Here is a 16160-nt window from a genome sequence, read left to right as displayed (position 1 = left end):
TCCACGCCAAAGTGCTAGGATTAGAGAGTTATGCAGCCAATCCCAGCTCATGGCACTTTACAAAACAATAAATATTACTAGTGATAACCTTGTCCAATTAGCAATGCTCCCAGCCCAATTCTTTTTTCTTCCTTTTCTCTTTCTTTTTTTCTAGTCAGAGTTTCTTTGTAGCTAGAGGTTTCCTGCCTGGCCCAGTCAGGACAAATCTCTCTCACCTGCCAAGCCCATAGATGCTCAGACCCAACCAAGGAAACACACTATATTGCTTACAAAATGTTTGGCCGTGGCAGGCTTCTTGCTATCTAGTTCTTATATCTTAAATAAACCCATTTCTGTTAGTCTATAAATTGCCACGTGGCTCCCGGCTTAGCAGTACCTGCCAATTCCCGTTAGTCATGGCGGCAGCTGGCAGTATCTCTCTTCCCCAGCCTTCTTCTTCCCAGAATTCTCTTTTCTGCTTGTCCCGCCTACTCTATGCTTCCTGCCCGGCAACTGGCCAATCAGCATTTTTTTTTTTTTTTTTTACAGAGTGACATGCACAGCATTTCTCTGTGCAGCTTTGCTCCTTTCCTGGAACTCACTTGGTAGCCCAGGCTGGCCTCTAACTCAGAGACCCACCTGGCTCTGCCTCCCGAGTGCTGTAATTAAAGGCGTGAGCTACCATGTCCAGTTCAAAGCATAGAATACCAGATCCACCTGCCAAGTGCTAGGATTAGAGAGTTATGCAGCCAATCCCAGCTCATGGCACTTTACAAAACAATAAATATTACTAGTGATAACCTTGTCCAATTAGCAATGCTCCCAGCCCAATTCTTTTTTCTTCCTTTTCTCTTTCTTTTTTTCTAGTCAGAGTTTCTTTGTAGCTAGAGGTTTCCTGCCTGGCCCAGTCAGGACAAATCTCTCTCACCCTCCAAGCCCATAGATGCTCAGACCCAACCAAGGAAACACATATTGCTTACAAAATGTGTGGCCGTGGCAGCCTTCTTGCTATCTAGTTCTTACATCTTAATTAAACCCATTTCTGTTAGTCTATAAATTGCCACGTGGCTCCCGGCTTAGCAGTACCTGCCAATTCCCGTTAGTCATGGCGGCGGCTGGCAGTATCTCTCTTCCCCAGCCTTCCTCTTCCCAGAATTCTCTTTTCTGCTTGTCCCGCCTACTCTATGCTTCCTGCCCGGCAACTGGCCAATCAGCATTTTTTTTTTTTTACAGAGTGACATGCACAGCATTTCTCTGTGTAGCTTTGCTCCTTTCCTGAAACTCACTTGGTAGCCCAGGCTGGCCTCAAACTCGGAGACCCACCTGGCTCTGCCTTCCGAGTGCTGCAATTAAAGGCATGAGCTACCATGTCCAGTTCAAAGCATAGAATTCCAGACCCACCCGCCAAGTGCTAGGATTAGAGAGTTATGCAGCCACTCCCAGCTCAAACGCACTTTACAAAAGAGAAAATATCACTTCTAACCACCTTGTCCAATTAGCAATGCTCCCAGCCCAATTCTATTTTCTTTTCTTCGTTCTCTCTCTCTCTCTCTCTCTCTCTCTCTCTCTCTCTCTCTCTCTCTCTCTCTCTCTCTGTTTTTTTGGGTGTGTTGGTTTTTCTAGTCAGAGTTTCTTTGTAGCTAGAGGTTTCCTGCCTGGCCCAGTCAGGACAAATCTCTCTCACCTGCCAAGCCCATACATGCTCAGACCCAACCAAGGAAACACACTCTATTGCTTACAAAATGTGTGGCCGGCCTCTTGCTATCTAGTTCTTATGCGACATGCACAGCATTTCTCTGTGCAGCTTTGGGCTCCTTTCCTGGAACTCACTTGGTAGCCCAGGCTGGCCTCAAACTTGGAGACCCACCTGGCTCTGCCTCCCGAGTGCTGTAATTAAAGGCGTGAGCTACCATGTCCAGATCAAGGCATAGAATTCCAGATCTCCTGCCAAGTGCTAGGATTAGAGAGTCATGTAGCCAATCCTAGCTCAACGCACTTTATAAAACAGAAAAAATAGTACTTCTAATCTCCTTGTCCAATTAGCATTGCTCCCAGCCCAAATTTTTCTTTCTTTCTTTCTTTCTTTCTTTCTTTCTTTCTTTCTTTCTTCCTTCCTTCCTTCCTTCCTTCCTTCCTTCCTTCCTTCCTTCCTTCCTTCCTTCCTTCCTTTTTTTTGTGGGGGAGGATTGGTTTTTCTAGTCAGAGTTTCTTTGTAGCTAGAGGTTTTTTGCCTGGCCCAGTCAGGACTAATCTCTCTCACCTTCCAAGCCCAAAGATGCTCAGACCCAACCAAGGAAACACATTATATTGCTTACAAAATGTGTGGCCGTGGCAGGCTTCTTGCTATCTAGTTCTTATATCTTAAATAAACCCATTTCTGTTAGTCTATAAATTGCCATGTGGCTCGTGGCTTAGCAGTACCTTCCAATTCCAGTTTGTCATGTCGGCGGCTGGCAGTATCTCTCTTCCCCAGCCTTCCTCTTCCCAGAATTCACTTCTCTGCTTGTCCAGCCTATTCTATACTTCCTGCCTGGCCATTGGCCAATCAGCATTTTTTTTTTTGACACAGAAAGATTTCCACAGCATTTCTCTGTGCAGCTTTGAGCCTTTCCTCGAACTCACTTGGTAGCCCAGGCTGGCCTCAAACTCACAGAGATTCCCCCTGGCTCTGCCTCCCGAGTGCTGGGTCCATTCTTTTTTTTTCTTGTTTGTTTGAGACAGGTTTTTTTGTAGGTTTTGAACCTGCATTGGAACTTGCTCTGTAGACCAGGCTGCCCTCAAACTCAGAGATCTGCCTGTCCCTGCCTCTCAAGTGCTAGGAGTAGAGGTGTGTACCATCACCGCCCAGCTCCCAGCCCAATTCTAATGTTTCACAGCTACACCAATCCCTATTAATCTTCCTGAGCCCCCAGCTCTGAAGGTCCCATGGAAAACTAACCTGCTGTGCTTGGAGGCGATGCTGAAGTTGAAGTCTCAGTTGGTTTGGCTGGTTCTGTACGAGGCCCGTGGGCCTGAGGCCTGGTCGGGGCTGCATACGGAGTGTGGTGTAATTAGGCCGCTGTCCCATGGTGTGGAAGTTTGGATCTTGCATGGGATTATAGCTACCTTGGGCCATCTGTGCCTGAGATGCATACTGTTGTGGGAAAACAGGGGCCTTCTGCTCCAGCATCATGTTAGACTCTTGACTTGAGAACTGTTCCGGATCTACAGCCTGGCTCTGAAAGGAAGCCCCAAAGCAGCACATAAATAGTAAGCCACTAAAAACATCGTACTAAATAAGAGATGGTAGCTTTCTCTCCCTCCTCTATTTGATGCTTTAGAGATACTGTAACAATTATATTGAGGTATTTTTAGGCTGGCTCTACTTCTCCTTTCATATGAGACCTCTTTGCTTAATAGATCCATTTACCCAAGGGAAGAAGGGTCAAGGCCACCTCACCACATCACTTCCTCTAAGGGGGTGGGAGAAAGGGGCTGTGATTATGTAGTGCTCTATCTTTCCCCAGTCAGAACCTGGCATGGGCTTCAATAAGCAGACATCTGCAAGTGTTAGCTCTTTTGACTGAATGCACAAACCTCTATCAATCATTTTAATTCAGTGATTGCCTTAGCCAGACTTAGCAGTGTTGGGGAACTAGTCTCCACTGTCCTTATTCTGCAGATAACGAAACAGATGTGGGACATGAAGCCGACTTCAGGAAGTCTTTCTAGCTAAGACGTGGTAGGTAGTGGTCCACACTGTGATGTGGGACTTGAGATCCTCAGTGTGGTGATATACTACCACCCATTATGTTTTGGGGGTGGGAGGCATTTGATGTAGGGTCTCACATAGCTCAAGTTGGCCTCTAACTTGCTATGCATCCCATGTTGGGTTTCTATCATGAGCCTCTGGCCTCTACTTCCTAAGCGCTAGGGTAACAGGTCAGTGCCACCATGCCTAGCTTACACTGCCTACTGTTTACTTAGCTGTTCTCTATGGTTGGCAGAATTTCTTACACGCCCACACTTTGCCACCACTACATGCTAGACATATTCAATATTCTTGTCATTTGTTTTTTAAATAGCTGCTTCCCCTACCAAAGACCTACAGAAGGAAAGGAAGGTGTAAAGATGTTCATCGTATCCAGCCTTAATTTATATCTGACAGACATGTCTGTAAGACTGGTTATTATGTATCTGGTCAATTTGATTGTCTGAGAGATACCCCCTCCCCAACCCAACACCGGGTTTCATTATATAGCCCTGGCTGTCCTGAAACTCACTAGAGAGCCTGTCTCAGTGAGTACTGGGATCAAAGGTGCGCGCAACTATGTCCACTGAGATGCATTTTACAGAGAGAGCTGCATAAATTCCAGCTACATCTTGCATTAGCTCTGCAGTTTTCAAAAACTCAGTCTCTCTGTCTCTGTCTCTCTGTGTATGACAGAGGGAGAGAGAACACGCACACACAGGTACCAGAGGACTTTCTCTCTCTCTCTCTCTCTCTCTCTCTCTCTCTCTCTCTCTCTTTTAAAAAAGATTTATTTATTTATTATGTATACAGTGAGTGTTCAGCCTGCAGGCCAGAAGAAGGCATCGGATCTCTTATTGTAGATGGTTGTGTGCCACCATATGGTTGCTGGGAATTGAACTCAGGACCACTGGAAGAACAGCCAGTGCTCTTAACCTCTGAGCCATCTCTCCAGCTCCCAGGACTTCACAGGATGTAGTTCTCTTTGAGGTTCACCCTGTTTCTGAGGCCAGGTCTCTCCTCATTTCTGCCACTGAACTGTATATACAAGCTTCTGGCTGACTTTCCTGTTTCCACACATAGGAAATCTGGAGCTTTGTCAGGCAGACAGTCTCGAACCGGTGCAGCCAACCCCTGTCCTTCTAGAAGCCATTGCTACAAATCTGATGGTCTTTAAAAGGGCAAGACCCCATCGGCAATACAAATCTCAAGCCTCCTTCAGTTCAGTGTCTCCCAGCCTTGCCTCAGGCATTCCAAGTCATCCTAGAGCTGTAAAGCATCCTGGAGCAGACAAACACTACCCGTGGTCACGTGACAGCTACAGCATACTACCCCTCCCCACACAACACTTTAAAAAGTGTGCATGGAGTATCAGCAGGGAGGTCATTTACTCTTGAATATCTCAGAACTTTGTATTTGCTCATTTGTAAGAAAAAAATCTAATTAGATTATTTCCATATTCAGCTATTTAATTTTTGAGACAGGGTCTTTCATTAGTTTAGAACTCATGGATTACACTAGATTGGCTGGTAGTTTGGTCCAGGACCTTCCGGTCCTTTCCACACCTTAACTCCGTGCTGGGATGACAAGTGTGTACCACTAAGCCTGGTATATTTTTCACAAATACCTGGAGGTATTTGTGAAACAAGTGATTTATAATAAAGACTGTGCTCTCTCCCCAGCCAGTAACTTCCATTTTAAACACTGTAGACAATTCTGGCTACACACACGTCACATCTCCCCCATTCTGCCTAAACAGGCCTTCTGTGATTCAGTTAACGTGACTGAGGAGACGTCAGAAACAGGCTGAAAAGGGGGAGCAACACTAGGCCGATGACATGACACTGGCTTTAATTTTTTTAAAAAAAAAGGATTACAGTTTTTGGGAGGCCAAGACAGGTAAATTGCCGTAAATCTAAGGCTAGGCTGGGCTATAGCTGAGATAATCTCTGAAAATAAAAAATCCCTTGAGAACCCGCCAAAGTGTTATGGGTCACTCAGAAACTCCAAGGACATTTAAAAATGTCACTTGGAGGGGTTGGGGATTTAGCTCAGTGGTAAGAGGCCCTGGGTTCAGTCCTCAGCTCTGAAAAAAAAAAGTCACTTGGATGCATAAACTCAGAGAAGCGAGGGTCTAGCTGATGCTAAGGCACAGGCAGGCAGTTCCACAGGAAGCAGTCACCCACTTCCTCCGGCTCCGCTCAGGGTGTGCCGTGTAACCTCCAGTCATTTCTTTCCATTAAGCTGATTTCAGTATGAATGGACACGTCTCAATTCCTACGCGTACCCGCTCAGTTGTGGGGTTATGACAAGACCATTTTAATGTTTCAGAGAAAGTCTTCCATGGCTCTGGTCACCTTCCTCACAGACACTGCCTTACCAGAGACACTGGGCATTTACCACAGCCTCCCAGGGATTCTCAAATCGAAGAAATACAATTATAAGTCTGTCACTTCTTCAATTAGGTAACCGGGAAGAAGACAGTGAACTAGACTCCCTGAGGTGATTGACATTTTAAATATTCTTGCAATCGTTCTGGGTGACACCCACCTAAGGGCCCAAGTGTTTGAGCTGACTTCTCCCTATGTGGGCAGCAGACCTGAAGTAGCGCTGCCTGCCCTGTGCTTGTACATCTTCCCTGCTTGTACAAACCCCGTGGCTTGACCTCTTTTCTTCATCCGCCCGTCAGCAAAGGGACAAGGGGCCAGTGGGCCTTTAGCTTCTGCCTTTCTGCTCTAACTCATTCCTTCACTCCCAGGTGTTTGCGTCTGGGCAAGAGTTTAAGAAGTGGAAGGGTAGGAGCAGGGTCGGGGGAGGCCTGTCTAAAGACACCCCATCTCCTGCCTCTGGAGCCGGTGGCCCCTGCAGTGCTCTGGCCTACCTGGCTGACCAGTTCTGGGATCCCCAGCGCTCTATCAATCTCCTCGAGGCCATCGAAGTTCCGCAAGGCCAGATACAGCTGGTCTAGAAGCGTGCCTTCATCACTTGGAGATTCTGCTGCAGGGTGTGGACACAGCAGGTCGTCAGGGGAGCTGCCGAAGGGCTGCCTGCAAAGAGACAAACTTCACCACGGGCTGAGGAAATGCAGCCGACGTCCGGGGTCTCTGCAAAGAACTCGTGCACCAGCCCAACACTGAACAAAACAGACTGGGGGGAATATGCACCTGCAAATCTAGTTTATTTAGTGCTGACAGAGGCCAGACAGAAAATGAAGCAGTTTTGTTTCTGCGCCCTCTCACTTTATAGCTGGCAAAGTAAGGATTTAGCTTAGCCAGGTACCCATGTCTGTAGGAAGTCCCCAAGGCACTACCATAAAAGCTCCTTGGAGCTCCGTGCTCAGGACCCAGCAGCCTACCTTCTTCCACAAACCTGCACTGGTCGCATGTGCAAACCTACTCTGCACTGACAGGATGAAACCTTCTGGAGCTTTTGGTACTAAGCAGTGACTTGTGTCAGTCACTTTCACCAGGAGGCTATGATGAGCACATAGGAGAGGACAGCAACTTATCAGCAGAAAAGCTACACTCACTCACTTGAATTAAATCTCGGCTTGAGTGAACTTGGCTGAGCTACTAGGAAACTTCATATTTATGCAGACGCAGAATTTGCAAGCATTTATTGAAATTCAAGAAGTATAGCTTTAAGGCTCTGTGAGTTAGGAGCCAAGGGAAGGGAATCACAAATTTTCTAACTGTAATCGATATAAGGCAATACAAGATAGCATCTGGACACTAAACTGCCATTTCTATGGTATGTAAAAATTGTAATTAAATTACTGAATGAATTCAAGGAGCTCTGAGTCACTGTGACCCTAAGAGAGGGAATGATACTTATACTTTATCAGATTCTATTTTGTACTATAGAGTACTGGGGAGAAAACAGAAGTTTATAGGTAAGCTAACTTAGTTTTTTTTTAAAATTCTATTTACTTATTTATTTAGTTATTTTTTGCTAACTTACTTTTTACTGTGTGTGGTACTGGGAAATTGAACCCAGGACATCATGTGTGCCAGGAAAGCTATGCCTCAGGCCAGAAAACTCATTCTTAAACAAGTGAGAATAAACTTATCAAGGGATGAAGCTGTCTGGCCCCGTTCAGTCTGCTGTACTTTCTCAGGCAGTCTAATATGTTCTTTTGACTTAGAACTATAATATAGTTATATTAATATGGGGTCCTGCTGAGCACTGAAACCAACAATTACTTTCAAATAGCGACAGTAGAATGCATCGATGAGCAATCTGTATTCCCTATCTGGTCCTACTTTGAAGAGGAAATCACCCAATTCAGTGTCCCTTTGATGGCTCTTCTACTTGCTGTCCCTGCTGTGTGTCACAGTTCCACTGCTTCTGAGCCATGGTAAGCTGGCTGGGAGGCCACTGTCAGCCAGGAGTGTATATATAAGGGTATATATACTGTCTGCAAAGAGTGTGTGTGTGTGTGTGTGTGTGTGTGTGTGTGTGTGTGTGTGTGTGTGTATGTATTGTATGTATTACTACCCTTGCTCTCTTGTCACTAAGAGGCTTGTGGAAGAACAGCTTGCTTGCACTGGATGTGTTCAAAATGTTCCACCTATTTCTTTTTCCCTACAGCCCATACTCCCACAATTAATCTTTAAAACACAAATGTGATTAGCTCTCTCCTCCACCTCCTTTCATAAGCTGAAAGAATAGTCACAGAAATGTCAACTGCATGTCTGGGAGGGACTTTAAGAGACCCCCCCCCCCCCAATATTTAGTGCCTAACAATTGGGCAGAGTGGGGCTCATAGAAAGTTGTGGTGGTCAAGAGCTGATGTGGGCTCTAGAGCATGTCCCCTTAGGCCTGAAAAGCTACTTAGTGAGGCAGTGAAGTATTGCCTCTATGCTGACTAGTTTGATGTCTACTTGACACAAACTACAGTCATCCTGGAGGAGGGAACCTCAATTGAGAAAATGCCTCCAGAAGGTCAGGCTACAGTCAAGTCTATAGGACATTTTTTTTTTTTTTTCCTTCGAGACAGGGTTTCTCTGTGTAGCTTTGCGACTTTCCTGGAACTCACTTGGTAGCCCAGGCTGGCCTTGAACTCAGAGACCTGCCTGACTGGAATTAAAGGCGTGAGCCACCACCGCCTGGGTAGGGCATTTTCTTAAATTAGTGATTCACGAGGGAGGGACCAGCCTATTGTGGGTGGTGCCATCCCCGGGGCTGGTGGACCTGCGTTCTACAAGAAAGCAGGCTGAGTAAGGTATGGAGAGCAAGCCAGTAAGCAGCACCCCTTCACGTCCTCTGCCTCAGCTCCTGCCTCCAGGTTCCTGCCTGTCTGAGTTCCTGTCTTGACTTCCTTTAATGATGAACAGCGATGTGGAAGTGTACACCAAAAAAACCCCTTCCTCCCCAAACTTGCTTTTGGTCCTGGTGTTTCATCAAAGCAATGACAACCCTAATTAGCACAACCTCTGTCCAGCTGTGTTAACAGCTGTCAGCTTTTGTGAGAAGCTGTACTGCAAAACAACATTCCTCCCCAGATTCCTCCACCAATGAATGACAGGGCTGTGGTGGTATTGTGTTCCCAACAATACTGTGTACCCTAATAAATTTATTTGGGGTCAGAGAACAGACAGCCACTAGAACAGAGCCAGAGCTAGAAAATGGGTCAGAGCAAGCTATAGCAGAAGTTGGGTGGTAGTGGTACACACCTTTAATCCCAGCACTTGGGAGGCAGAGCCAGGTGATCTCTGAGTTCAAGGCCACTTTAGAAACAGCTAAGCATGGTGACCCACGCCTTTAATCCCAGAAACCCAACCTTTAGTCCCAGGGAGTGGGGGCACAAAGAGAAAGGTATATAAGGCGTGAGGACCAGGAACTAAGGTAAGTGAGTAAAGCATATAGTTAGTTAAGCATTTGGCTAGGACTAGCATTCAGGCTTTGGAGTAACACAGTTCAGATGAGAGCCATTGAGGATTCAGAAGCTTGCAGTCTGAGGAAACAAGACCAGCTGAGGAACTAGCAAGGTGAGATAGCTGTAGTTTGTTCTGCTTCTCTGATCTTCCAGCATTCACCCCAATAACTGGCCTCGGGTTTGATTTTATTAATAAGAACTTTAAAGAGTCATGCTACACAGGGCTATATGAAATCTAACTATGACAGACTACGTGGAACCTGCATGAGCAGACTTGCCAATCTTTATCCCACTGAAGCTAGCCAGGGAGTTGGGGAGGCCCAGCCTCATCCTTTATGAGAATGACCTCCTAACTCTGCAGCTACCAAGTACTTACAACAGAAAACAGACACACATGGTCACCCAAGTTAAACATGTACTCCTGTATAATAAAATACCATGTTGTTGTTTTGTTTTTCTGAGACAGGGACTCACTATGCAGCCCTAGTGGGCCTGAAACTCACTATATAGGCCAGGTTGACTTTAAATTTGCAGAGATCCACCTGCCTCTGCTTCCCAAGTCCTGGGATAGAGACATATCAACACTCCTGGATTTTTTTAAAATCAAAATTCCCAAGCATATGTTTACATTAAAAAGCAAAGCAGGCTGGCGGTAGCTCAGAAGCAGAGAGTTTCAAAGCACACAGACCTATAGCACTGTAGGAAAACGCAAACCTCAAGGTAAAGCAGTACCTGTGGCTTCCCTGCTGTGGTCCCAGGCTCTGCAGCTACCTCACTGCAGTCTCTAGGACTCTCCCAACACGACACCCTCAGCTGCTTCTTCCCAAACACATTGTACTGACACACTGTACGCATAATTCCTACCGCGTCCCTCAGCTCTATGTAGAAAATGGTTATGCACTTGGGGCCAGATGATGGCAGTGAAATTCAGGGTCAAATCTGCAGTCACATCAGACCTTTCCACATGCTACATCACAACATCTCTTGAATCTTGACCACCCTGTGTAACATCTTTCTGTTGAGGAACACAGGTGCGCACCCGCCTGTGCGCACACACACACACACATGCACACACACACCACGTGCTTCTCACACACCTCACAGGCACTCTTGACCATCCTACTCCCCTCTTACACTGGGCCACTGTCTGTGCTATGTTGCCTGGACAGGGCACTTAATGTTCAAAGCATCAACACCAGGCTGTGTGTTGAGGTGGGGATTGTACATTTTACCCCTGTGCTGACCATGTGCTAGAAAGTAAATCATACAGGTTTAGGAACTTTCTACTTGATGAAAACAAAAGATTCCTAGTATAGTCGGACTAGCATGTTACTAAGCATGTTTTATTAAGACAGATACACGCCAGGCGGTGGTGGCGCACACCTTTAATCCCAGCACTCGGGAGGCAGAGGCAGGCGGATCTCAGTGAGTTCGAGGCCAGCCTGGGCTACCAAGTGAGCTCCAGGAAAAGGTGCAAAGCTACACAGGGAAACCCTGTCTCGAAAAACCAAAAGACAGATACACTATGTCCTGCCTCAGTGGCACAGTACATGTTTCTCTAGTTCCCTTAGAAACACATGCAGTGTACAGAGAACCCAGCCTTACAAATGCAAAAAACAAGTCTTCTACTTTCTGAGACAAGTTCTTGCTCCACAGCCATGGCCTGGCCTGATACTTGCTCCCTGCAGGAATCCTCACGCCTCAGCCTCCCAAGTAAGGAACTGTAAGTGTGTGAAGATGGGGTGTTAGTTGGAATGTAATTGGCCTCTGTGAGCTCATAGGGAGTGGAACTACTGGGGAGTGTGGCTTTGTTGGAGTAGGCGTGGCCTTGTTGGACAAAGCCTGTCACTGTGGAGGTGGGATTTGAGGTCTCATACATGCTCAAGCCACAGTCAGTATCTCAGCCTACTTTCTGTTGCCTGTGGGTCTAGATGTAGGAATCTCAGCCCATTCTCCAGCACCACGTCTGCCTGCCTGCTGCCATGTCGTACCATGATGATAATGGACTAAAACTCTGAAGATGTAAGCAACCCAATTAAATGTTTTTCCTTTGTAAGAGTTGCAGTGGTCATGGTGTCCTGCAAACAGTCATTGTCTCAGGGACACCCAGCACAGGGACACCCAGCACAGGGACACCCAGCACAGGGACACCCAGCACAGGGACACCCAGCAGGGACACCCAGCAGGGACACCCAGCACAGGGACACCCAGCAGGGACACCCAGCAGGGACACCCAGCACAGGGACACCCAGCACAGGGACACCCAGCAGGGACACCCAGCACAGGGACACCCAGCAGGGACACCCAGCACAGGGACACCCAGCAGGGACACCCAGCAGGGACACCCAGCACAGGGACACCCAGCACAGGGACACCCAGCACAGGGACACCCAGCACAGGGACACCCAGCAGGGACACCCAGCACAGGGACACCCAGCACAGGGACACCCAGCACAGGGACACCCAGCAGGGACACCCAGCAGGGACACCCAGCACAGGGACACCCAGCACAGGGACACCCAGCACAGGGACACCCAGCACAGGGACACCCAGCAGGGACACCCAGCACAGGGACACCCAGCACAGGGACACCCAGCAGGGACACCCAGCACAGGGACACCCAGCACAGGGACACCCAGCAGGGACACCCAACAGGGACACCCAGCACAGGGACACCCAGCACAGGGACACCCAGCACAGGGACACCCAGCAGGGACACCCAGCACAGGGACACCCAGCAGGGACACCCAGCAGGGACACCCAGCAGGGACATCCAGCACAGGGACAAAGAGGGACTGTGGGGAACAGGGAAAGAACACTCTTCCCCGCCACCCCTCCCAGACGGTGTGCAGTAGTAACAAATAAACGAGAAGATGGGAACCATCTCCAGCAAATACCCAGCCACGCATCAACACCAAAGTGGTACTCGTGGTCCTGGGGACTGACCCTGAGGCTTCTCATGCTGAATACATGCCCTGCTAAACTTCCAGCACAAACTCCGACTGCAACCTTCTTACAAGTCAGAGATGAGAAAAACAAACTAACCTAGCTGATCTTTGATTTCATGCAAGAACTATGAGACACTACTGTTTAATTATTATTTATTTGTATTCTGTAAACACTGATGTAGCAGGAATCTTAACAGGTCTTGTTAATAAGAACAACCCTGAGACGGTTATTGGGGTGAACGCGGGAAGATCAGAGAAGCAGAACAAGCCACAGCCTCCTCACCTCATCAGTTCCTCAGCTGGTCTTGTTTCCTCAGACTGCAAGCTTCTGAGTCCTCATCCAGAATGGGTCTCAGCTGAACTACTGCTAGAAGCCTAAAAGCTTAACCAGCCAAATGCTTCTAGTTTCTGGTCTTCACGCCTTATATATCTTTCTGCTTTCTGCCATCACTCCCTGGGATTAAAGGCATGAGTCACCAGGCCTAGCTGTTTCCAAAGTGGCCTTGAACTCAAAGATCCGGCTAGCTCTACCTCCCAAGTGCTGGGATTAAAGGCATGCACCACCACTACCCAACTTCTGCTATGGCTTGCTCTGACCCATTTTCTAACCACCATTTTTGGCTTTGTTCTAGTAGCTGTCTGTTCTCTGACCCCAGATAAATTATTAGGGTGCAAAATTTTGTGGGGAACACAACACCACCACACATTTCCATGGAAATAGGTGGGTTTCCACCCTATCAAATAATCCTATTCACTGACACCACAGTGGAAGGGTCAAAGGTCAGAAGGACCCTGAGGAGTCACTGCCTTTAGCATCCCTGTGGCTTTGTGATGCTCTTTGCAGCCAGGACAGTAGGATTCTCAGAACAATAGACAATCAGAGTCAGACAGACCGAGGTAGGAAACCTCAAAGACACCCAATAAATAGTGCCCACTGACCAGCAGAGTCTGGGGTGAACCTCTCTAGGGAAGCACCCTCAGTTTAGAACGCAGGTATCCCACAGATCATGATCAGCTATGAGCTCCTAGGAAAAGGCATCTATAACAATGGAAGGGGACAATGGGAAGTAGGAAGTACAGAGGGTGGGCAAACATGATCAGTGAATAATATATCCATTTACGGTGTCACAGTGACTTCCATTTGTACAGTTCTGCTAATTATAGGAAACCAAAATGTGGCAAATATGCAAAAATTAAAACAAAACAAAACAAAACTTCAGGGAAACAGGTGGTCCTGGGTGAAGCCCACGGTTTAGACTAGAATGCCCACAAACCTGCATGTCAGTGTGCTGGAAGAGCTGATCAAGGGATTTAGACGGTAACTGTGAAGGCGCGAGGATGGAGTCACAGACAACAAGCAAGCCATCGAGTCCATAAGAATGACTAGGCGAGCAACTGCTAAAAACCAAAGAGAGGGAGCTGGGGAGATAGATGGCTCAGCGGCTAGGAGCACTGGCTGCTCTTCCAGAGGACCTGGGTTCAATTCCCAGCACCCACATGGATGCTCACAACTGTCTGTTAACTCCAGTCCAGGGGATCTGACACCCTCACATAGACATACATGCAGGCAAAACCCCAATGCACATAAAATAAAAAAAAACAGATCAATTAAAAAAAAAACCAAAGATATAATCTTACTTAATGTAGCTAAAGATAAATAATATACAGTATAATATAAGGATGAATTATACTGAATACTGTATATAGAAATAAAAATATGAAAACATGAATTAAGAAATATTACCTGGGTGTGGTGGTATATGACTAATTCCAGCACTCTAGAGGCAGAGGCAGGCAAATCTCTTAGTTCTAGGCCAACCTAGTCTAATACAAAATTCTAGGCTAGCTAGGACTACATAGTGAGATACTGTCTTAAAAAAAAAAAAAAAAAAAGTAAGAGAGCTGGGCAGTGGTGGCACACGCCTTTAATCCCAGCACTGGGGAGGCAGAGCCAGGCAGATCTCTATGAGTTCGAGGCCAGCCTGGGCTACAGAGTGAGATCCAGGAAAGGCGTAAAACTACACAGAGAAACTCTGTCTCAAAAAACAAAAAACAAACAAGAACTAACTCCCAAAAGTTGTCCTCTGACCTCGACCTGTACACACACACACACACACACACACACACACACAAAGTAAAGAGAGAGAGAGAGAGAGACAGAGAGAGAGAGACAGAGAGAGAGAGAGAGAGAGAGAGAGAGAGAGAGAGAGGGGAGAGAGGGGGAGAGGAGGGGGAGGGGAGGGAGAGGGAGGGAGGGAGGGAGGGGAGGGAGAGGGAGGGAGAGGGAGGGAGAGGGAGGGAGAGGGAGAGATGGCAGAGGTTAAGAAAGGACCAGCACTCAGTCCTAGCATCCACATCTGGTGATCCTCGGGAGCCCAAGAGCTTCTGTGAGCATGTGGTGTACATAAACTCATGTAGGCACCACACAAATTTTAAAATGGAAAACAGTGTGTGAATGAACTAATGAGGTTTGACACACACTGTGAGAATCTACAAAAAAAGACCTGAGAAGACAGACGGGCAGTGTATAAACATAAATAAGGTGCTAAAAGTCTTCTAGAATGTTCATGATGCTTTATTAAAGCCTAGTGTGGGGTCACGCATCTGTCATTCCTGCATTTGGAGGCCTGGACAGAAGGACTTTGTGTTTGTCTTTTTGTGTGTTTTCTGTTGTTGTTGTTCTTTTGAAGACAGAGTTTCTCTGTGTATCCCTGGCTTTCCTGGAACGAACTCTGTAGGCCAGGCTGGCCTTAGACTCAGAGATTTACCTGCCTCTGAGTGCTGGGATTGGTGTGTGTGTGTGTGTGTGTGTGTGTGTGTGTGTGTGTGCGCGTGCGCGCGCGCATGCACACATACATGTGGAAACCAGAGGTCAACATCAGGTTTCTTCCTTATTTGAGACAAGGTCTCTCACTGGGGCCTGGGACTCTAGGATTAAACTAGACTAGCTGGCCCCTGGGCATCACAGTCCCTCCTGTCTGCTACCCAGTGCGGGGATTACGAATACATGCCACTACAGCTGGCTTTTTCAATGGGTTCTGGACTCTGAACTCAGGTCTTCATGTTCGTGCAGCAAGCAAGCACTGTATCATCTTACTAGCTCCATTTCAATAATCTCATTTCTCCCTTCAAACCCTCCCATACGCTAGCTCATTTCAAATTCCCAGCTTCCTTTCTCACTAGTGGTCACATGTATATGTGTGTATGTAAAGACGTATACATTCCTAAATATAACCTGCTCAGTCTGTACAATGTCACCTGTGTGTATGTTTTCAGGGCTGACCACTGGGTACCAGCTGGTGTGCTCTTCCCTGGGGAGACTGTTTTTCCCACTCAGCCTTCCTTAGCTGTCTGTAGTTCTTTGTGTGGGGTGGAGGCCTAGAAGTCCTTCTCCAACTCACTTCGGAATGTCCTTGTCTAGCTCGTGTTCAGGTAGTCATGCTGGTGAGACTGTATGGGCGCAGCCTTCCGATACCATCAGGACGTACAATCTCACAGTAAACTCCCTGACCCTCTGGCTCTTGTGACTGTTCTGTCCCCTCTTTCACAATGTCCCTTGACCCTCAGGAGTGGGAGCTGTCCTGCAGATGTAGCCACTGGGCCTGGCTCCACAGCTGCATTTTGA

At 47.3% G+C, this 16160-nt stretch overlaps 1 protein-coding gene across 1 annotated transcript in view; it reads right to left on the bottom strand.

Annotated features, from left to right (window-relative positions):
- Positions 1-2794: 2794 nt before the first annotated feature.
- Ncoa2 (nuclear receptor coactivator 2) overlaps positions 2795-16160 on the bottom strand; it is a 245191-nt gene continuing 231825 nt past the window's right edge. The window contains exons 17-18 of the mRNA XM_036178914.1: positions 6591-6756; positions 2795-3196 (exon numbers count right to left, since the gene is read on the bottom strand). Coding sequence (XP_036034807.1) covers positions 2795-3196; positions 6591-6756 — 568 coding nt within the window. The remainder of the gene's footprint in view (positions 3197-6590; positions 6757-16160) is intronic.

Source organism: Onychomys torridus, chromosome 2 (assembly GCF_903995425.1).
Source record: "Onychomys torridus chromosome 2, mOncTor1.1, whole genome shotgun sequence".
NCBI classification, from domain to species: Eukaryota; Metazoa; Chordata; class Mammalia; order Rodentia; family Cricetidae; genus Onychomys; species Onychomys torridus.
The sequence above is the reverse complement of the archived record's forward strand: the minus strand, read 5'-3'. Positions and strand labels throughout refer to the sequence as shown.